Source organism: Typopeltis vanoorti, chromosome 3 (assembly GCF_054136105.1).
Source record: "Typopeltis vanoorti isolate ZY-2024b chromosome 3, IOZ_Tvanoo_1.0, whole genome shotgun sequence".
Lineage (NCBI taxonomy): Eukaryota > Metazoa > Arthropoda > Arachnida > Uropygi > Thelyphonidae > Typopeltis > Typopeltis vanoorti.
The window spans coordinates 5,287,251-5,311,675 of NC_143551.1; the positions used below are offsets into that span (position 1 = coordinate 5,287,251).

A 24,425-nucleotide genomic window follows, 5' to 3' on the forward strand; every position below is an offset into this window, starting at 1 on the left:
AATTTCTCTTTTGCTCAAGACATTACTTCACCCATGAACAGCTGTTAACCTTATACAAATCACAAATCTGCCTCAGCTATTCAATAATACTCTCACATACAAGCAGGGTGGACCCCTTAAAGCTCCTTCAAAATGCTCGACTCAATATAGAAAAAAGCATTAGACTTGTTAATAACCAATCTCTTACAGACTCACTCCCCCCCATTTTTGCACAGATGTTTGGTTTCAACAATATGTGTATTCGACAAATATTTTCATCGGAAACGTTCAACTGAAATAGCATCAATAATTCCCTCACTTAGTGCTAAGCTCGTTGGAACACATGCAGCTGCTACTCAACATCCCTTCACAGTGCAACTTAAAACCCACAGAACAAGTTTCTTTTCCTCCTCCTTCATCCCTGCAACTGCTGTATTGTGGAACAGTCTTTCCTCTGTTGTGTTTCCCAAGGAATACAATATACAGTCTTTCAAATCAAATGTAAACAAGTTTCTCCTTTCCCAACCCACTTTCCCAACACTTAGTACCATATACGGTACTAATGTACTACAGGTTGATCAACCAACCTTGTGTATGGGCCCAAAAAAAATCCTTACATGGATGGCAGACCCTTGCAAGGTGGTCACATTCAGTACCTCAACTATTTTGCTGATTTTGTCACCTCATTACCATCAGCATTTGTTTCATCATAATCTGGCTTCACTTTCCTTACAAAGCTGGTAACCTTTCTTGCCTGTATCATATACTGCTTGTGAGTTTATTTATCATCTTTATCCTTATATGGAAAAGAGGATCAAATGAAGAAGAAAGATTAAGACATAAAACATTGGATAAAAGAATCAAACAGTTATGCAGAAGATTAAAAGAAAACTGGATAAATAGGTAATGCACTGAGATAGAATTACAAAATAAAAACAAAACCAGAGAAGATTCCTGAAAGTGAAAGAACTTAATGGAAAAGCAAAACGTACACAGTCTAATAACATCAAGGACAAAGATGGGAACATAATCATTGATAAGGAAAAGATAAATTGAAGATTGGTGGAGTACTTACCAGATCTCTATGATGATGATAATGGTAACATGATAGATCATTCACAACATCTTAAGTTAAACGTAGCAAAAGTTACCACGCTATCAACAAGAAAGGAGATACACACATGATTAAGAATCTTCCTAATAATAAATCCCCTGGTTGCAATAATATTCTGGCTGAGCAGCTGAAAGCTTTGACTGGCTATAATAACAACTATTTAGTGAAATCCATTCAGGACAATAGAATTACCTGAAGTTTTCACAACATCTATCTGCATACCAATTCCAAAGAAAAATAATGCACAAAATTGTGAGGATTATAGAACTGCGAGCCTAATATCCCATGCATCTAAAATAATTTTAACCATTGTTAACAAAGAAATTAAAAGAGCCTTAATCGGTGATTTGAGTGAACAACAGAAAGGCTTCAGAAGAGGGATGGGAACCATTAATGCTAACCTGGAACTAAAAATACTAATAGAAAGATCACCTGAAAGAAATAGGAACATATACATATGCTTCATAGACTTTCAGAAGGCCTTCAAATCATGTAAAACATAATAAAATGTTCAATGTATTAGATAAATTAGACATAGAAGATCATGTACTTAAGATTATAAAAATGATTTACACCAAACAGAAAATGCAGCTGTTTAACTCTGAAGTGAAAATGAAAAGAGAAGTTAGACAAGGTTGTATCCTTTCATGAAATTTATTTAATATCTATAGTGAGGCAATGAAAAATATTGAATAACAAAAAATAGGAATTAGTATCAATGGTATAAATCACAACAATCTTATATACGCTGATGATACCATTCTAATAGCAGAAAACAGAAACAAATTAATCAAATTACCGCAGCTTCTAATTAAAGAAGAAAAAGAGTTTGGATTAGATATAAATGCAAAAAAGACCAAATTTATGAAAATCTCAAAAGAAAACAGATCTGAGCCAGAAATATTCATAAACAATATGAAAATTGGGCATACAGCTGAATACAAATATTTAGGCACCTACTTTACTGAAGATGGAAAGTAGGATAAAGAAATAAAAATAAGAACAGCCATAGCTAAAGATGCTTTCTGGAAAAATAAAGATCTCCTCAGAAGTTCTGTGGGTATCGAGACAAAGAAAAGAATGATAAGAACATTAATGTGGCAGTTTTCACATATGGAAGTGAGACCTGGGTATTCAAAGAAGAGGGTAAGATAACAGATAATATCCTTTGAAATGTGGTGCTATAAGGAGAGCTCATAGACCCTCATGAACAGATTGCATGACAAATACAGATGTCCTACACAGAATGAGAATACAGAGATCTTTATTACAGGAAATGATCCAGAGAAAGATGAGATTGGCAGGACATGTACTGAGAGGCTCAGCAGGAGAGAGGATACTAACAGTTTTAGAAGGAAAAATTATGGGAAAAGGATCAAGAGGTAAAAAATGAAGGACATGGTTTGAAGATATAAGATCATGGACAGGATCACATGGCTATGCAGAAACAAAAAGGAAAGCCACCAACAGAGAGAACTGGAAGGACATGGTGCTGCACCCTTTAACTAAGGAAGCTACTTGATGATGATCCTTATATACCCTCAAACAACATTTTCTGTAGCTCCTGTTTAAATACTCATCAATCTAACTCCTACCTGATTTGTTCTCTTCACTATGAAGTATACCATCCCATATTCCTTATGTAAACTCTCTCATGATAAAGTGAATGTAACTTATGTTCGTTTTTAGATGTTTTTTTGTTTAGGAGAATGTACTCAGAGTAATGTTAATTTTTTTGACTGAAGTAATCTTTTCTGTAATAATATTGTATTGAACCTTTGTAAAAACAATGTGATGCACGACGTCATCATGTAAGGCTATTAAGTAATGTTAAATCAGTTAATCTAATTCTAAGATTAGTGAAGAATTCTGAGAATTGCTATAGATGGAAATTTTCAAAGACACACAAAGAATGATGTCATCATGTCCAAAGGTCAATATGTGACCATAGTTCCTATGGATAAAGAATTCCAAAGACATGCGAAGAATGGCATCAGCATGTCCGAAGGCAAATACATGACCAATTTTGAAAGACGCGCGCATGCACACAACAGAGGTCCATACCTATATAACAAAGATCAATCAAGAAGAAATTTGTCTTGGGATTTTCTAAGCTTTCTCTTACCTGAGTCCATATGCCACATCACTGTTGGAAAATGAAAGAGAAGCATCATTTGTCTGAGTGTTTTCTATTTCTTCTCTTACCCAAGTCCCCATCATGCTAAGAATTGCTGTTGGAAATCTAAAGGGAAGTCATAAGGTCTGAGTCTTCTACCTAAGTAGATTGCCTAGCAAGAAATGTGTTGTTTGTTATGCTGAAATTTTTCTTGACAATTATTCATAAGACTATTACACTTTTTTTATATAATCTTTGTCAAGTAGCTTTATTTTATCCTCCTGCATTTTTCGCCAATTTGGCATCCTCAGGGAATACACACTAGTAAGCTAAAATGAAGGTTACAGACTAGGTTATAACTGATGGTTCTAATTCATACAAAAAATTGGTATTGTGCGTGTCTCGTTAACGTGGTTTATTCGTTATGGCTCATGACATAATTGTTATGAAAGTTCATTTCTTTGATGTTTAATGATCTGATAAAAGTTTTCCAAATTTCTGGTAAAATTAGACCTTGATTCTTGTTTAGGTTTTCAGTTTTATGGGCGACTGCAGCTGCTTCTTTAAAGGTTCTTGAATGGTAGTTATCTTCTATGTATGGCATAAGGCTCTTATCCCACTCAATGTGATGGTTAGTAGAGGCAAAGTGGCATGAAAGGCCTGAAATGTCTTGTCTGTTATTTCTGACATATCCTATGTGTTCTTTCTTTCTCGTTTCAAAGCTTCTAGAGGTCTGACCTATGTAACTAATACCACATGAGCAAGGTATATTATATACTCCAGAGTACTTGTAGAATGGGTGAGGATCTTTCGGTGATCTTAAAAATTTCCGAATAGTGTTGATTGGTTTGAATGCCACTCTGATCTTATGTGGTTTTAAAAGGTTAGCTAATTTTTTGGAAAGGTTGCTGACAAAAGGAATCATAATTGTACTGATGTATTAGACGTCATCACGTTGTCGATGTGGTATATCAGTAAAGAGAACCTTGTTATAGAGTCTTTTTGGGTAACCATTTAAAGAAAGTTCTCTGGATATTGTGGTTAATTCCATTAGTAGATCATCTTTGTCTGTCGTATACTGTATAGCTCTTTTCTTGAGACTATGGATAATGCTAAGTTTCTGAGCTATGTGATGAGCTGAGTTGAAATGGAGGTAACGTCCAGTATTTGTAGGTTTTCTGTATACAGATAGGTTGATACTATTATTGGTTTGTTTCTTTATTAAAATATCAAGGAATCAACATCTTAGACAACTTGTTCCCAAGGAACATCACTACTTTGTTCAATCACTGTTTAACTTCTATTTTATTTGGCAAAAAACGTTCTACAAACAACTCACTGGATTAGCTATGGGTAGCCCCCTCTCACCTCCTTGTGCTGACTTATTCATGGAAGATCTAGAGAAAAAAATCTTAACCCAGATCATTCCAAAACCGAAAATTTGGTACAGATATGTAGATGACATCTTTATCATTTGGGATCATACAAAAGAAGAACTAATGAATTACCTCAACCAAATCAATAGTTTCCACAATACCATCAAATTCACATTAGAAATGGAAAAAGATAAAAAACTGCTATACCTTGACATTTTAATAAAGAAACAAACCAATAATAGTATCAACCTATCAGTATACAGAAAACCTACAAATACTGGACGTTACCTCCATTTCAACTCAGCTCATCACATAGCTCAGAAACTTAGCATTATCCATAGTCTCAAGAAAAGGGCTATACAGTATAAGACAAACAAAGATGACCTACTAACGGAATTAACCACAATATCCAGAGAACTTTCTTTAAATGGTTACCCAAAAAGACTATAACAAGATTCTCTTTACTGATATACCACATCGACAATGTGATGATGTCCAATACATCAGTACAATTACGATTCCTTTTGTCAGCAACCTTTCCAAAAAATTAGCTAACCTTTTAAAACCACATAAGATCAGAGTGGCATTCAAACCAATCAACACTATTCGGAAATTTTTAAGATCACCGAAAGATCCTCACCCATTCTACAAGTACTCTGGAGTATATAATATACCTTGCTTATGTGGTATTAGTTATAATGTGTATAATAATGTGTATAATTAGTGGTATTAATATGAATTTGATGTGGTCAGACCTCTAGAAGCTTTGAAACGAGAAAGAAAGAACACATAGGATATGTCAGAAATAACAGACAAGACATTTCAGGCCTTTCATGCCACTTTGCCTCTACTAACCATCACATTGAGTGGGATAAGAGCCTTATGCCATACATAGAAGATAACTACCATTCAAGAATCTTTAAAGAAGCAGCTACAGTCACCCATAAAACTGAAAACCTAAACAAGAATCAAGGTCTAATTTTACCAGAAATTTGGAAAACTTTTATCAGATCATTAAACATCAAAGAAATGAACTTTCATAACAATTATGTCATGAGCCATAACGAATAAATCACGTTAACGAGACACGCACAATACCAATTAAGAGGGTGGTTGAAGGAGAGATATCAAAGAGTGGTTTATTCAGGAGTGGAGTCTAAAAGACGTCTTGTGACTAGTGGAGTGCCACAGGCTGTTCTTGGACCACTGCTTTTCAATTTGTTCATCAATGATATTGGAAAGGATCTGAGAGGAGGTGTTCACTTGTTTGCTGATGATGCAAAGTTGGGTAGAGCAATTGTGAGTGCACAAGATGTCAAAATTTTACAGGATGATTTGGATAGTTTGGAGGACTGGGCTAGGAAAAATGGATGTCAATTTAATGTGGCAAAGTGTAAGGTTATGCACTCTGGGGTGAAAAGAATAGCAGCAGTATATCGCATTGGTGGAATCATGCTCCAGGAGATTGATGAGGCCAGAGATTTGGGAGTGTTGGTGGATAGGGAGTTGAAGTTTAGGGGGCACATTGCAAAAGTAACTAAAACAGCTCACCAAATCACTTGGCTTCTGAAAAATACTTTAACATGCAGAGACGAACAAGTTGTTGTTCCTCTGTATCGAGCTTTGATAAGACCCCATCTGGACTTCTGTGCCCAGCTATGGGCACCAGGGTTTCTTCGTGATGGGGAGGAAGTGGAGAGGGTCAAGAGACGAGTGACCAAGATGATAGCAGGTCTGTGGAATGAACCTTATGAGAATAGGTTGAAGATTTGTGGGTTGCAGAAATTGGACGATAGGCGAAGGAGGGGTGATATGATTGAGACATTCAAATTACTGAAGGGTTTTTATAAGATTGATCCAGAAGATATTTTTGAAAATATGACTGGTGGTGGGAGGACTAGGGGCCATGCATGGAAGCTGGGCAAGAGCGTGGTTGACAAGGGTGTTAGAGCTAGGTTCTTTACTTGGAGAGTGGTAAATGAGTGGAATAGGCTTCCAGAGTCTGTTGTGGGTGCTACGACCGTGAATGAGTTCAAGGCAAGGTATAATAGATACTGTGTGAATGTCGAATAGTTGTTCTTGACATGATGTTAGGGCCTCCCTCGATGAGTCTTTCGACTCCTTGGAGTTTCCCGGAACAATAATAATAATAATAATAATTTTTTGTATGAATTAGAACCATCAGTTATAACCTAGTCTGTAACCTTCATTTTAGCTTACTAGTTTGTATTCCCTGAGGATGCCAATAGAAAAATTGGAGAAACATGTAGGAGGATAAAATAAAGCTACTTGACAAAGATTATATAAAAAAAGTGTAATAGTCAGATGTGTTGTTTGTTTGTCTCTAAGGTCAGGAGCTGTACATCACCACCATGTTAAGGATCCTATAAGGCAAAGGCATAGTCGACAACTCGAACAAGGAAGAAATTTAGCGGGAAAACAGGAACGAATCAGCAAGTGGAAAGAAAGACAAGGGGGCCTTATGTGTGAACAAAGGTTAATGTGAAAAAACTGTGTGCTGCACAAGAACTGTAAGTACTTGTAATACTGAACAAGAATGTATGTCAAGCATTTATGTTCATGAGATAATGTATATTAATGGTGAATTAGGCTTAACCAAGGTATGTCATATATTCAGTTAACGTTATGCTAGATTGTGAATTAGCTTAGAACTAAGGTTAGATTATAAGTTGAGACCAGCAAGAGGATTTTAATGACGTTATGTATATATGTGAATGTAACACATTCAGTACATATTTCTGTTTGACTTAATTAAATGGTTTGTAAACAACACATTGCACTGAGTTCTATCAATGCACTAGCCTAAAAAATTTGAGCCTGCATAAGATACAAGTTTATATTTAAACCAAAACTAGTTTAGAGTAAGAATAATATAAGCAGGGAGTATAAATAATATCTGCTTAATCTTTGATTTAAGATCTTATATTCTCATACTTTGTCATGTTGTACCATCATTTTTTATTTTAAAGGCTTGAAATGTGGAAAGGCAGCAGGAGTAGATGATATTTGACCAGAAATGCTGAAGTATGGTGGTATAAGAGTCTTACAGTGGCTGCACTGCATACTTCAGAAAGCCTGGACAGAGGGACGAATTCCGGATGATTGGAGTAGAGCTCTCATAGTACCCATATATAAAAAGGGAAATAAAACTGAATGTGAGAATTACACAAGTATTTCCCTACTGAGTGTTCCTGGCAAGATCTATGCAAGTATACTTGAGAAATGGTTGAGAAGAATTGTGGAAGAAAAGCTTGGTGAAGAACAAGCTGGATTCAGGCCAAATAGAGGCTGTCAGGATCAGATCTTCACTTTATGACAAATAGTCGAGAAAGCATGGGAATATAACAAAGATCTGTATTTAAGTTTTGTCGATTTGGAAAAGGCATATGACAAGGTGCCAAGGGAGAAGCTATTCAATACGCTGCAGTTATATGGTGTCAATGGGGCATTATATCAAGCACTACTTAGTCTTTATTTGAGTTGTAAGTCAGCAGTTAGAATTGAAGGAAGTACAGGAAGACAGTTTAATGTTAAATCTAGTGTGAGACAAGGATGTACATTATCCCCTCTGTTATTCATTATCCATATGGATCACATTATGAAGCAAAGTGGTATTAAACATGATATCAAAATTGGAGAAGTTAATGTCAGCTCTTTGCTTTATGTGGATGATGTTATACTTCTAAATAAATCCCCTACAAGTCTGCAAGATTCTCTGACTAAATTGAATAGCTGTTGTAATAGATATGGTATGAAGGTCAGCAATAAAAAGACAAAGACAATGAAAATAGGCAAAATCATTGAAAATGTCAACTGTGTTGTGAATGGAGAACCTGTGGAACAAGTAAAACATTTCAGCTATTTAGGCACGATTTTTACTGAAGATGGTAAATTAAATCTGGAAATAGACAACAGAATCAGCAAAGCTGGTATGGTGGGAAGTCAGTTGAATAAATTCATATGGAATAAGAGAGAAAGTAGTCGGAACACTAAATTAGCTGTATACAAGACAGTGTTCAAACCAGTTTTAGCTTATGGATCGGAGAGCTGGGTCAGAAGTAAAACACTTGACCAAAGACTAGAGACTGCAGATATGAGAGTCCTGAGAAAGATTATAGGCATGAACAGATGGCATCAATGGCAATATCATATTAAAAACAAGGATATTAGGAAAGAACTTGACATTGTCAGCATCCAGGAATGCATTAGCAGAGCTAATCTCAGGTGGCACGGTCACTTAAGCAGAATGGGCGAGGAAAGATTAGCAAAACAAGTGTTCTCTGCCAGGTTGGCAGCAAAACCACCCAGAGGAAGATCAAGATATAGGTGGATTGATACGGTACAAAGTGCCTTAGACAGTAGAAATATAAGATCTGATAATATTGGAGTCTTGACAAGTAACAGACTGATTTGGAGGAAAATTGTAGATAGGAAATTAATAATGATGTAATTTTTTTCATGTAATACTATGATATCCTGTACACCCCTTGAGGGTACATGGCAGGAATTGATGATGATGATGATATTCTCATACTCAATATATAGTCTAACTGGTGCAGTCGTTGAAACAAATAAATTTGTTAGACTATAGAGCATGAGAAATAAGATAAATGGTGGTAGTCGAGAGTTAAGACTGCGAACATTCACAAATAATTAAGTAAAGAGAAATTAAAGGAAAAGCAGGATAATAAAAACATAGACTGCATTATTATAATTATAACACTTCCTTTAATATTCCTTGCAATCTCTCATGTACTGCTAACATCCTTCCCTTACAGAAGCCATGGCTCTTCCTCAAGTTGCCAAATAAGCTTATCAGAATCACCCGCTCTGTAATTCCACATATATCCCTTCTTAACTAAAATCCCATGTTTGGCAGTCTCCCAAGGAGGCAGTCACTCTCCAAATGGAGGCAATATAGCTAGCTTTTATGGACAGTTCTTTTCATCTTATGACCAAATCTGCCCCTGTCAAACTCCAAATATCCCCCATCACATGTTCTGATGAAGAAGATTCAAGGTTTAACATGTAATTATCGCTTAGTAGGTGAATAAACCTCATTTCTTTCCTGCTATGTGATCTTTCCTCCTTCCAGTCTATGTTGCCACAGTTGGAGTATGCCATAATAATTACTTGACTAGCACTCATGTGCTAATTTGCCAATGCATGTTTTCCACATCTTCCTTTGCTCCCCTTGGCCTATAGTAGCAACCAATATATTTTGTTCTAATGGTTTCTATCTGACATCAGATTGTCTTAAATGAATTACCTTCCAATTCATCTGGAAAATATGGCTCCATCCCCTCAACCTATGAAAATACTATAACTTTCACATTCTATTCTTATAGCTATCATCCAGAAATTGGTATGACACTACCTATAGCAAGATCCTTTCCATGACTGCATTGAAATTTTAAAAAAGCAAATTGGAGAAATTTTGCAAATGAATTGGATTCGTTGGATACCTGCTAGAGTCACGGAGTACAAGAGATTTGTAAGAGTGATCACATCAACTGCAAAAAATATATCCCTAGCGGTTACAGAAAAGATTATGTCAGTGGATGGAATAAAGAAAGTGAAAAATCTCTATAGAGAGTTCCTCAAAAGTGAAGATCCTGAAATAGCAAATGAATTACTACATTGGCTGAACTCATCTCAAAAAACAAAATGGATTGATACGGTTGAAAACCTTGACTTCAAACGATCAAGTAGAAAAGCTGATTATCTTCTCCAACTACTATCCACAACTAATATATGTAAAAGAAAAAGCATGACTATTTCCCCCTGAGAAAATAGCTAATCAAATCGTTAATATGTCAAGGGCACCTAGGGACCATGAACATACCACGAAAGTTAAGAAATAATTAGAGCTTTAAAAACAAATGTCCCTGCTTTTTCACAATATGCCTCAATCTTCACTATAGATGAAATAAAAGCTGTCATAAAAGATATCAAAAGTAGGCAAGGCCCAGGCTTCGACAGTGTCCATCCTGAATTTCTGATTAATAGCGGGCCAAATACTATAAAATGGTTCTCTGAATTCTTTTCTGATACATTATTGACTGGCTGACTACCTAGCCAGTTTAAGAAGTCAAAAATAGTTGCTATTCTTAAACCTGGAAAACTGCCCTAGGAGGCAAAAAATTACAGACCTATTGCTTTATTGAGTTGCACCTATAAAATGTTAGAATGCCTTCTGTACAACAGATTGTCCATACCAATCATGCAGCATGTCATGATTGAACAAGCTGGTTTTAGAGAAAAACGTGGTTGCTGTGATCAAATGCTATATCATACATAGAAGCTGGATTCCAGAAACAAGAAAAAACATCAGCTGTCTTCTTGGACCTAATAGTAGCCTATGGTACAGTATGGTGTGAAGGTCTTATATACAAATTTCTTAGCATTGTCCCATGTAAATGGACTGTGCACTTAATTTCCTCCATGCTCACAGAACTTTTCTTTCAAATTCTATTTGGAAACAGAATGTCCCGACAACGAAAACTTAATAATGATCTTCCGCAAGGGTCAGTATTGCCGCCCTTACTTTATAACCTATACACGTATGACTTGCCCGCTACCATCCCACATAAGTTCTGTTATGCTGTTGACAATGTAATTGCCATTCAACACAAAAAACAAGAGTCAGGCTGAAGAGATACTTACACAAGATCTGAAAACAATACATCAATATTACAAAAAATGGAAGCTCCAGCTCAATCCAGACAAAACAGAAGTATCAAGCTTTCACCTTAATAATCACATGGAAGATGTCACTTTACATAACTGCTTTGCAGGATGTTTACTATGACACAATAAGTTTCCAAAGTACTTGAGCGTAACCTTGGACCGCACACTCTCTTACAAGCAACACCTAACAAATGTTTCTGCTAAATTAAGAACCCGTAACAACATAATACAAAAACTAATAGGCATGACATGGGGAGCAACAGCCGATAATCTGCGGATTATGCTCTTGTTTAACACGTGTGCTATTTAGCTAAATAGCACACATGTTAAACTTGTTGATAACCAACTAAACAATACAATGAGACTGATTTCTGGAACAATTAAATCAACACCCACACACACACTGGCTTCCAGCTCTTAGCAACATTGTTCCACCAAGTCTGAGCAGAACTAAAGCTCTGTTAAAGGAGTAGAAGAAAATCTTGGCGAATACACCCCTACAAATACACTTAGATCTCCCAGACTTAAGTGTACGACAATTGAGATAGAGACATCCACTACTACAATTAGCCCAACTACAACTACAATCTAGCGTCGACCTGAAGCAAAAGTGGCAAGAACAATGGGAGAGCCAGACAGATGATATCACAAAATTTTCTCTCAACAAATTACAAGAAAGTTTTGATGCTTGTTCACACTTCCCACAAAAATCCTGGACTCAGCTTAACAGAATACGAACTGGTCATGGTGACATGCTTCTTAAATGGGGTAAACGACCATCCCCCACATTGTGATTTTGGAGCTCAAAGACAAACTGTGGACCATATTTTGACCCAATGTTATCTCAGAGCATATTCAAGAGACAAATTGGACTTTTTAAGCGCTACACCCGACTATGAACTATTTGACCAATATGGATGTAACCTTTTAATTTTATTGGTTTTTAAAATGACTTTTAATTTTATATGTTTTTAAAATGACAGTATATTGTACTGCACGTTTTGTTATTCATGCCATATGAATAAACTATCACACAATGTCAGCCAAGTCTAACTAATGCCTATAATTTTTTTGCGAGGTTGCACTAACCAATCCAAATATTTCTTAGTTATTTCTGATACTTCTGGCTTTAGTATACAAACAGCAGTATCCCCTTACTTTTATTCCTTGTATTACAATTGTCAATTTCATTACTAAGAGGTAATTTCGTTTTGTTACAAGATCTGCATTTTTTGTCATTCTCACTAGTATCATGGGTTCCCTACATACACATATAAATTCAGCTATATCTTCCCTAATACCTCTAGTTTCCCCGACTTTGTACTTCCAAACTCAGTAAACAACGCTTTTTTGACACACTTAACTCCAAATCAATTTAAGTGCAATCTGCATTATATGAGTGCTTCCATGCATCAAATTCAGGCAAAAGGTCCATGAACAGTATACCATTCCTTCTGCAGAACCTATGAACTGATTAATTTGCAATCACTACCTCCTACTCTTCAAGTTACCTCTATCATACCATCGCAGCAGACTCAATTTTTATTCTCTCACTCTTTCTTCTTAATTAATCACAAATGGTACTCACTCTTAAAACATTTCCTACATATCTGATTAACAGTCTTGTTTTTTCATTCCACAAATTTCTATATTTAATCACTAGTGATGATTTAATAAAATCCAACTTAGATAACAGTGATTATTGGTATATTTACCTATAGAGCTAATGCTGTACAACTGACCACTCAGAATGGATAGCAATAGAGCAACAACATATCCAGGAAGGAATAAGCCATAATATTTGATAAACTATAAAAATCAAAATAAAATTCAATGTCATGATTGCAGGAGATATTTGTAATAATATATGCATATATTTGTAACAATAAATAAATAAATATATATATATATATATATATATACACACAGTAACCCTCGATTTAAGGAATAATAGGGCTAAGGGGTGCCCACTAAATCGCAAATTTTTAAAAATAAAAATATCTGTAACATTATACTGCAATTTTATCAATATTAGCACGCTAATAACAAAAAATTGTTTTACAGACACTTTTAGATAAGGTAATGTGAAGTTAATGTTCGATGCTGAGGCGCTTGGTTTAGGTAATCCTACTCTGAAAAAACTATCAAATTTTTTTTTTGGAACTTTGGGAATTCTGTTGTTTTTTTATAATTAACTCCTTAAAATTATGAAAATGTGTGTAATAAAACTATTGCAAAAAGTCACGCCACATGACAAAAGAACCAATTACAGTGTGATTGGTGAGATCACGTCCTAATCATTCGCCGAACATGTTTTATGAGCAGCGATTCATTCATATCGGCTAAATTACTACAGTGTTTTTCCAACATATGATGGCATATTCTCCAAAATTTGTTAAAAATAACAGGAAATTAATAACAAAAAATAACCATCATCATCAAATTCCTGCCATGTATCCTCAAGAGGTGTACAGGATATGATAGTACTACATGTAAAATTTACATCATTACTAACTTCCTATCTACAATTTTCCTCCAAATCAGTCTGTTACTTGTCAAGACTCCAACATTATCAGATCTTATATTTCTATCATCTAAGGCACTTTGTACCGTATCAATCCACCTATATCTTGGTCTTCCTCTGGGTCGTTTTCCTGCTAAGCTGGCAGAGAACACTTGTTTTGCTAATCTTTCCTCTCCTATTCTGTTTAAGTGACCATACTACCTGAGATTAGGTGTGCTAATGCATTCCTGGATGCTGACAATGTCAAGTTTTTTCATAAAATCCTCATTTTTAATATGATATTGCCATTGATGCCATCAAAAACACCAACGTGTTTTTATGTATGAGCAGTTACATTGCATCATCGCTTGTTGGTAATTCTTGATTTGTTTGAACAGTTGCATGGTCGTTTATGGTCACACAATCATCATCAATCATCAAATTCCTGCTATGTACCCTCAAGGGGTGTACAGGATATGATAGTACTACATGAAAAAATAACATCATTACTAACTTCCTATCTACAATTTTTCTCCAAATCAGTCTGTTACTTATCAAGACTCCAACATTACCAGATCTTATATTTCTATTGTCTAAGGCACTTTGTACCGTATCAATCTACCTATATCTTGGTCTGGGTTGTTTTCCTGCTAACTTGGCAGAGAACACTTGTTTTGCTAATCTGTTCTCTCTCATTCTATTTAAGTGACCATACCACCTGAGATTAGCTCTGCTAACGCATTCCTGGATGCTGACAATGTCAAGCTCTTTCCTAATATCCTCGTTTTTAATATGATATTGCCATTGATGCCATCTGTTCATGCCTATAATCTTTCTCAGGACTCTCATATCTGCAGTCTCTAGTCTTTGGTCAAGTGTTTTACTCCTGACCCAGCTTTCAGATCCATAAGTTAAAACTGGTTTGAACACTGTCTTGTATACAGCTAATTTAGTGTTCCGGCTAATTTCTCTCTTATTCCATATGAATTTATTCAATTGACTTCCCACCATACCAGCTTTGCTGATTCTGTTGTCTATTTCTATATTTAATTTACCATCTTCAGTAAAAATCGTGCCTAAGTAGCTGAAATGTTTTACTTGTTCCACAGATTCTCCATTCACAACACAGTTGACATTTTCAATGATTCTGCCTATTTTCATTGTCTTTGTCTTTTTATTGCTGACCTTCATACCATATCTATTACAACAGCTATTCAATTTAGTCAGAGAATCTTGCAGACTTGTAGCAGATTTATTTAGAAGTATAACATCATCTGCATAAAGCAAAGAGCTGATATTAACATCTCCAATTTTGATATCATGTTTAATACCACTTTCCTTCATAATGTGATCCATATAGATATGTCACACAATGTGACCACATAGATGGTCACACAATTAAACTAGTAATCAATACATTATTATATTTACATATTTTTCATAACCCATGAATTCTACTGGAGTGCTTAAGGGTCAAAGCTGTATAACTGAGAGGAGCCTCCACATAACCTTTAAAGGAATGTGGAGAACCGACCAGGGCTTCTGACCTAATGTCCAGTCCTCACCTTCTCGTGGTGCACCCTGTGAGGTATCTACCTGGATACTGAATGAACAAGAATGGGCTGGTAATTTGGGATTTAGCCAACCAAACTGTATTGTTATCTACTGGAGTGCTTAAGGGTCAAAACTGTATGACTGAGAGGAGACCTCCACATAGCCTTTAAAGGAACGTGGAGAACCGACCAGAGCTTCTCACCTAATATCCAGTCCTCACCTTCTCATGGTGCACCCTGTTAGGTATCTACCTGGATGCTGAATGAACAAGAATGGGCTGGTAATTTGGGATTTAGCCAACCAAACTGTATTATTATTGGCTTAAACCAAAATATAAAATGATGGTATAACATAATAAATTTCATGCCAGCTGGGGCATCGCCCAGTTAAACAAGACTGTTTTGAACATCACCAGAGTTCAAGATCGGTACTATTAATATACGAAGTCTGAAGGGCAGAAATGGGGCTAGCTGAGGAATTAGATAAGTACCAGATTGACATAATAGGGATGATTGGAACAAAAAAGACAAAAAGTGGTGAGATCTTTCTAGGCAAGAAATACAAAATGTTATATTCAGGCAATGACAATCAAGGAAAAAAGGAGTAGACATAACATTCAACACTAAATACAATCTAAATACAAATTAAATAAAAAAAAAAGGCTAATCTTTTTGAATTGCAGGCAGTCTAAAGTGGAGTGATGTGGGCAAATATCAGAATGGGGAACTGGACAATGAGACTTATTTGTGCCTATAGTCCCACAGAGGGTTCTACTAAGGCAGAAGTGGAGGAATGTTTTGAGGCTTTAGAAAAAGTAAATGACAACAAAAAAGGAAAAGTTGGTCCTTGTTGGGGGATCTAAATAGCAGAGTATAAAATGTTTTTTTTTTTTTTATTTTTATTTTTTTTTTTTTTATGTTGCACACATACATCAATATGGGTAGTGGGTTAGGAAAGGACGAACTTGTTTACATTTGATTTAAATAACTGTAAATTGTGTTTCTTGGGAACGACAGCAGGGGGGGGGGACTGTCTCACAGTGCAGCAGTTGCAGGGATGGAAGAGGAAAAGAAACTTGTTCTGTTTGTTTCTAGGTGTACTGTGAAGGGATGTCGAGCAGCAGAGCAGCAGCTGCATGTATTCCAACGAGCTTAGTACTGAGTGGAGGAATTATTGATGCTATTTCAGATGAGTATTTCTCATGGAAACATTTGTAGAATATACATATTGCAGAAATCTCATGTCTGTGCAAAAGTGGAAGGGAGAGAGTTGGTAAGAGATGGATCATTAATAAGTGTAATTGCTCTCCTCTGTATTGAGTCAAGTATTTTGAGGGAGCTTTTTATGGGCCCCACCCCATATGTTGGAGCAGTATTCAATAGCTGGGTGGAGTTGTGATTTGTATAATGTTAACAGCTGTTCAACGGCAAAGTAACGTCTTGAGCAAAAGAGAAATCGTAGTTCTTTTTGAAGCTGAGGATGCAATGGTTGTGATGTGTTTATGCCAGGAGAAGTTTGATGTTAGGGTAATTCCAAGAAGAGAGATCTCAAACTGTCTGGAAATTTGGGTAACATCAAAAAGGACACTGGAAAAAAATGGTTATTTTTTATGGGAAATAGGACAGAATTGAGTTTTATTAGCATTGAAACTGATGAGGTTACACGAATCCCATTGTAGGATGGCTTGGAGATCGAACTTGAGAGTGGTCGATGTTCTGTGGGTTCAAGTGAGTTGTGTGGGGAAGGTTTATCAAATGAAAGCAAAAAGTGTAAAGTGCTGTCGTCTGCAAAACTGTGTATTGGGTTGGAGGTCAACTGAAGTAGGTCGTTGATATATAGCAGGAAGAGGGATTGGTGAGAGGACAGAACCTTGTGGAACCCCTAGCATTAATTGAATGGTGAGAAGATAAGGAGCCATCCATTATCACACACAGTGTACATCCAGACAGAAAGCTGGCAATCAAACTATAGAAGTCCTGGGTCAGACCAAATGATGGTAGTTTGCTTAGTAAGTCTTTGTGCCAGCCCCAGTCAAAGGCTTTAGAGATAAAGTGTAACCACTTGAGATTCGTCAAACTTCTCCATGGCATTTGTCCAGAGATGGGTGGACATGTGAGCAGATCTCCTGTTGATCGGCAGTGAAGGAATCCATGCTGGCAGTTGTTTATTAGGTGGGTGTCTTCAAGGTAGTGTAGGAGTTGGGAATTGATGATTTTTTGCATTACTTTAGACAGGACTGAAGTAAATGAGATAGGGGGGTAGCTGGATAGAAGTGATTTGTCACTCTTCTTGGGAATGGGTTGAATATAGGCCAATTTCCAGTTTGTGGGATACGTTCCAGTGGAGTAAGAGAGTATATATAGGTGACATAGGATAGGAGTCAGTTCTGGCAGGGCCAGGAGACTTTTTTGTTTCTAATTTGGACAGTATTTTTCTGATCTCATCCTGGCAAAAGGATATAGGGGCATAGTATGTTGGGTGTCTGGAATGGTTGGGGTACATTTACCATCGTCGGTTATAAATGCATTGGAAGCAAAGTGTGAAGCAAGAAGATTGGCTTTTTCTGTGGGTGATGATGCAATAGACTCATCTGGGTATGATAAGGGTGGGAAATAGTGATGGGCAGAAGTTACGGCCAATTGTCTGGAAAGAGAACAAAAGGCTCAGATGCCGTTTTGGACAGGCTGCTAGTTTCCTGCTTTTTGCTCTTTCAAACTCTGTTTTGGAAGCATTGATTGTTTTTTTGCATCTGTTTTGGGCTTCGGTATAAGCTCTAAAGGAGGATGAGGTTGCCTTGATTTCAGCCAGTTACGGTATGTCTGGTGTTTCATCTGTACAGCTTTGGCACATCTTTTGGAGAACCAGGATTTACTTAAGGAATGGCAGTTCAGGGTAGTGTGTGTAATGTATGTTTCCATGTCAGTGAGGATTACTGGTAATAAGTTCAGTGCATATGTTTGGGTTAGAAGGCCAGAAGCAATAGTCCAACCATGGGAATGTGGCATAGAGGTTGCGGAGACTGTCCTACTTGACACAGTTATAATGCCAAACTACTCTTGTATGGGAGTGTCTGTGTAAATGTTGTTGCATGGGGGAGGAGATGAGCACTAGATTGTGGTCAGAATTACCCAGGGAGGGGGGGGGGGGCTCACTACTTTCACTGTGTATTTGGAGGGGTTATTGGTGAGGAAGAGATCTAGGGTGTTTGGTGAGTGGCTCGGGTTATCTGTGTTAAGTCGGAGGACTTAACATTGTTATCACTCTCTTGAGGAAAATAATGATTTATCAGAAATAAAGAAGAACTGTATAGAAATCGTAATTTAGTTCTTATATATCTTATTAGTAATGTGAAATTTCATTGTATTATTATTATATAGTTGCTTAGTCTAAAATACTGTGTGAACAACTAACCATTTGCTGTGTATTAATAATCTAAATGTGAAACGGCCGACTTCTAAGACATGTGGTGAATGTACTAGTATATCTGTTAATGTAGCATGGTGCTTTCTCCCCCCCTTTCCACCGTGACACTACGAGAGTTATGAAAGGATTCTGCAGCGGCACTAAGTGCCACGTGACATAGTGAAAGCATGACGTACACATCGATGACGAAAGAGAGAAACGGCATGGTGTTTAAAAGTGGATGTAATGCTACGAGCCAGGCTTTTAGACGTTTTCCTGCTGCTGTATTCCTGTTCCACGGAAGTCCGGCTGGTATGGAGCCTCCACGTGGGTTTCCTTTGTTCGTGGAAGTTACGACCGAATGACCAAGAGAACTTACCGGTCGGAAATAAAAGCCCAGCAGATCCTGATAGTGGAAAACTGCGGAATAATTCCTATTGAAGTATACAGGGAAATCGTATAGAAAATCCCAAGGAAGTGTGAAGAAAAGTGATCATATAAGATGTCTGACAAAAGAATTGAAGTGGCCAAAGTAGAATATCCAGCAAATTGGTAAGGTGAAAACTTTATGTCTACTAACTAAAGAATTGAATGAGAAGATTTTAATGTGTGTGTGTGCTGAGAGACATTTTTGAACTGTTGCTGATAAATTTAGAAGGAAATATAACAGTGTCTCATAAATGTATCTTAAAAGAGAGTGAATTACGAATGTTCTTATTTAAATCTGAGATATATGTAAAATTTGAATAGGATTGTTCAAGAGAAATATGAATGGAATTTGATAAGTATTAAGAGTAAAATTTAAGTGATTAGAAAATTGAATGAAGTGAGTAGAAAATTGAGACTAAGTGATTAAATGGTAGTATTTATTAAGATAGAAATTCATGAAAAGGGATAATTAACTGTATGTTCGAGTATAAATGCTGTATATAAAATTTAGTTGAATGATTAACTAAGTGCTTCTCACTGTAATATATGAATTCTAACTGTAATTAAAATGTTTTGTTTTAATGAGATATTAATAACAAATCTGAAAATAAACCCCAACTCAACATCACCAGAGTTAAAGATCGGTACTATCAACGTAAGAAGCCTGAATGGCAAAGATATGGAGCTAGCTGAGGAATTAGGTAAGTACCAGATCGACATAATAGGAGTGACTGAAACAAAAAAGACCAAAGCTGGTGAGATCTTTCTGAGCAATAAATACAAAATGTTATATTCAGGCAATGACAAGCAAGGAAAAGAAGGAGTAGCCATAGTATTCAACACAAAATAAGAGGCTAATCTTCTTGAATGGCAGTCAGTCTCAAGTAGAGTAATGTGGGCAAATATGAGAATGGCGAACTGGACAATGAGACTTATTCGTGCCTATGGTCCCACAGAAGGTTCTACTAAGGTAGAAGTGGAGGAATTTTTTGAGGCTTTAGAAAAAGCAAATGACACAATGAAAAATGAAAAGTTGGTCCTTGTTGGGGATCTAAATAGCAGAGTAGGAAATGATTGTGAGACATACAAAAATATTTTGGGAAACTTTGGAGAAAAGAGCAAAGCTAATAATAATGGCAAATATCTGTTGGATTTCTGCTCAGGACATGGACTGGTTATTACTAACACCATGTTCCAACATAAAAATGGGCACAAATTCACATGGAGAGAAGAGGCTAGGAATAAGAAAAGTCTCATTGACTATGTTATTGTTGATAGTGATGTTTTCTCCCTGGTGCAGGACACCAGAGTGTACAGAGGATTTGAAATTGGAAGTGATCACTATTTAGTCTTGAGCAGGATAAAATTGAATTTCATATTGAAAAGAATAACATGTAAGAAAGTTTTAAAGCGAATAAAAGTTGAGCAGCTCTCAGATGTAAACTGTAGACTAAAATACAGAAATATTATTGAAAAGAAAATGAAAGAGTTTGAGAACAGGAATCAAACCTTGGAGATTCAGTGGCAAACTCTGAAGGAAACATTGATTGATTCTGCCAGAGAGGCATGTGGTGAGGTTGTGTGCAAGGATAAAAAAATCAGAACTCCCTGGTGGACACAGGAAGTTAAAGAGGCAGTGAAGGAAAAGAAGAAAGCATACCAAAAGTTCTTCTCAAATAAGTCAGCTTGTGCTCTTAGAGAATATAGAGACAAATGCAAGAATGCTAAACACTGTGTAAAACTAGCTAAACAAAAGTCATGGGAGGACTTTGGCAAGAATATCATCATCATCATCATCATCATCATCAAATTCCTGCCATGTACCCTCAAGGGGTGTACAGGATATGACAGTACTACATGAAAAAATTACATCATTACTAACTTCCTATCTACAATTTTCCTCCAAATCAGTCTGTTACTTGTCAAGACTCCAACATTATCAGATCTTATATTTCTATCGTCTAAGGCACTTTGTACCGTATCAATCCACCTATATCTTGGTCTTCCTCTGGGTCGTTTTCCTGCCAACCTGGCAGAGAACACTTGTTTTGCTAATCTTTCCTCTCCCATTCTATTTAAGTGACCATACCATCTCAGATTAGCTCTGCTAACGCATTCCTGGATGCTGACAATGTCAAGTTCTTTCCTAATATCCTCATTTTTAATATGATATTGCCATTGATGCCATCTGTTCACGCCTCTAATCTTTCTCAGGACTCTCATATCTGCGGTCTCTAGTCTTTGGTCAAGTGTTTTACTTCTGACCCAGCTCTCAGATCCATAAGTTAAAATTGGTTTGAACACAGTTTTGTATACAGCTAATTTAGTGTTCCGACTAATTTCTTTCTTATTCCATATGAATTTATTCAACTGACTTCCCACGATACCAGCTTTGCTGATTCTGTTGTCTATTTCTATATTTAGTTTACCATCTTCAGTAAAAATTGTGCCTAAGTAGCTAAAATGTTTTACTTGTTCCACAGGTTCTCCATTCACAACACAGTTGACATTTTCAATGATTCTGCCTATTTTCATTGTCTTTGTCTTTTTATTGCTGACCTTCATACCATATCTATTACAACAGCTATTCAATTTAGTCAGAGAATCTTGCAGACTTGTAGCGGATTTATTTAGAAGTATAACATCATCCGCATAAAGCAAAGAGCTGACATTAACATCTCCAATTTTGATATCAGGTTTAATACCACATTCCTTCATAATGTGATCCATATAGATAATGAATAACAGAGGGGATAATGTACATCCTTGTCTCACACCAGATTTAACATTAAACCATCTTCCTGTACTTCCTTCAATTCTAACTGCTGACTCACAACTCAAATACAGACTAAGTATTGCTTGATATAATGCCCCATTGACACCATATAACTGCAGCGTATTGAATAGCTTCTCTCTTGGCACCTTGTCATATGCCTTTTCCAAATCAACAAAACTTAAATACAGATCTTTGTTATATTCCCATGCTTTCTCGACTATTTGTCGTAAAGTGAAGATCTGATCCTGACAGCCTCTATTTGGCCTGAATCCAGCTTGTTCTTCACCAAGCTTTTCTTCCACAATTCTTCTCAACCGTTTCTCAAGTATACTTGCATAGATCTTGCCAGGAACACTCAGTAGGGAAATACCTCTGTAATTCTCACATTCAGTTTTATTTCCCTTTTTATATATGGGTACTATGAGAGCTCTACTCCAATCATCAGGAATTCGTCCCTGTGTCCAGGCTTTCTGAACTATGCAGTGCAGCCACTGTAAGACTCTTATACCACCATACTTCAGCATTTCTGGTCGAATATCATCTACTCCTGCTGCCTTTCCACATTTCAAGCCTTTGATGGCTTTTTCTACTTCAGGAATGGATATGTATTCCTGACTGCATGCCTGGTCAGTGTTTTTTATCACTGTGCTGTCATCACTGCTTGTTTCATTTAGCAGTTTTTCAAAGTAATTACTCCATACTTCAAGGATATCTTTTTCTCCTGTTTTCATTTCACCTTTATCATCTCTAATTCCTTTTACAGCACTCTTTCCTCCATTCCTAAGCTTCTTCAACAACCTCCAGAATATTTTGCCACCTTCTTGATATTTATTTTCTATATTCTTGCCAAAGTCCTCCCATGACTTTTGTTTAGCTAGTTTTACACACTGTTTAGCTTTCTTACATTTGTCTCTGTATTCTGTAAGAGTAAAAGCTGACTTATTTGCCAGGAACTTTTGATATGCTTTCTTCTTTTCCTTCACTGCCTCTTTAACTTCCTGTGTCCACCAGGGAGTTCTGATTTTTTTATCTTTGCACACAACCTCACCACATGCCTCTCTGGCAGAATCAATCAATGTTTCCTTCAGAGTTTGCCACTGAATCTCCAAGGTTTGATTCCTGTTCTCAAACTCTTTCATTTTCTTTTCAATAATATTTCTGTATTTTAGTCTACAGTTTACATCTGAGAGCTGCTCAACTTTTATTCGCTTTAAAACTTTCTTACATGTTATTCTTTTCAATATGAAATTCAATTTTATCCTGCTCAAGACTAAATAGTGATCACTTCCAATTTCAAATCCTCTGTACACTCTGGTGTCCTGCACCAGGGAGAAAACATCACTATCAACAATAACATAGTCAATGAGACTTTTCTTATTCCTAGCCTCTTCTCTCCATGTGAATTTGTGCCCATTTTTATGTTGGAACATGGTGTTAGTAATAACCAGTCCATGTCCTGAGCAGAAATCCAACAGATATTTGCCATTATTATTAGCTTTGCTCTTTTCTCCAAAGTTTCCCAAAATATTTTTGTATGTCTCACAATCATTTCCTACTCTGCTATTTAGATCCCCAACAAGGACCAACTTTTCATTTTTCATTGTGTCATTTGCTTTTTCTAAAGCCTCAAAAAATTCCTCCACTTCTACCTTAGTAGAGCCTTCTGTGGGACCATAGGCACAAATAAGTCTCATTGTCCAGTTCCCCATTCTCATATTTGCCCACATTACTCTACTTGAGACTGACTGCCATTCAAGAAGATTAGCCTCGTATTTTGTGTTGAATACTATGGCTACTCCTTCTTTTCCTTGATTGTTATTGCCTGAATATAACATTTTGTATTTATTGCTCAGAAAGATCTCACCAGTTTTGGTCTTTTTTGTTTCAGTCACCCCTATTATGTTGATCTGGTACTTATCTAATTCCTCAGCTAGCTCCATTTCTTTGCCATTCAGGCTTCTTACGTTGATAGTACCGATCTTTAACTCTGGTGATGTTCAGTTGGGGTTTATTTTCAGATTTGTTCCAGTAGTTGACTTTTCGCTGTTCGCCCTGGTTCCCTGGCGAAAACAACGGGGGCCTTGTTTAACCGGGCGACGCCCCAGCCGGCATGAAATTTTGTCATGTTGTACCATCATTTTTTATTTTGGTTTAACCAATAAGAATACAATTTGGTCGGCTAAATCCCAAATTGCCAGCCCATCCTCGTTCGTTCAGTATCAAAGTAGATACCCAACAGGGTGCACCACGAGAAGGTGAGGATTGGACATTAGGTCAGAAGCCCTGGTCGGTTCTCCGCATTCCTTTAAAGGCTATGTGGAGGTCTCCTCTCAGTTATACAGCTTTGACCCTTAAGCACCCCAAGATGATGTTTTAATGAGAATGTTGTCTTGCCTGTACTTCATCCTGCTGCACTTGCTCATAAGAATATAGAAAATAAATATCAAGAAGGTGGCAAAATATTC

General features: G+C 36.6%; 1 protein-coding gene across 1 annotated transcript in view; it reads right to left on the reverse strand.

Moving 5' to 3' along the window:
• The window catches only part of LOC150107877 (GPI inositol-deacylase-like), a 301,804-nt gene that overhangs the window by 136,898 nt on the left and 140,481 nt on the right, over window positions 1–24,425 (reverse strand). The window contains exon 8 of the mRNA XM_090415403.1: window positions 13,012–13,105. Within this exon, the coding sequence (XP_090271529.1) occupies window positions 13,012–13,105 (94 nt within the window). The remainder of the gene's footprint in view (window positions 1–13,011; window positions 13,106–24,425) is intronic.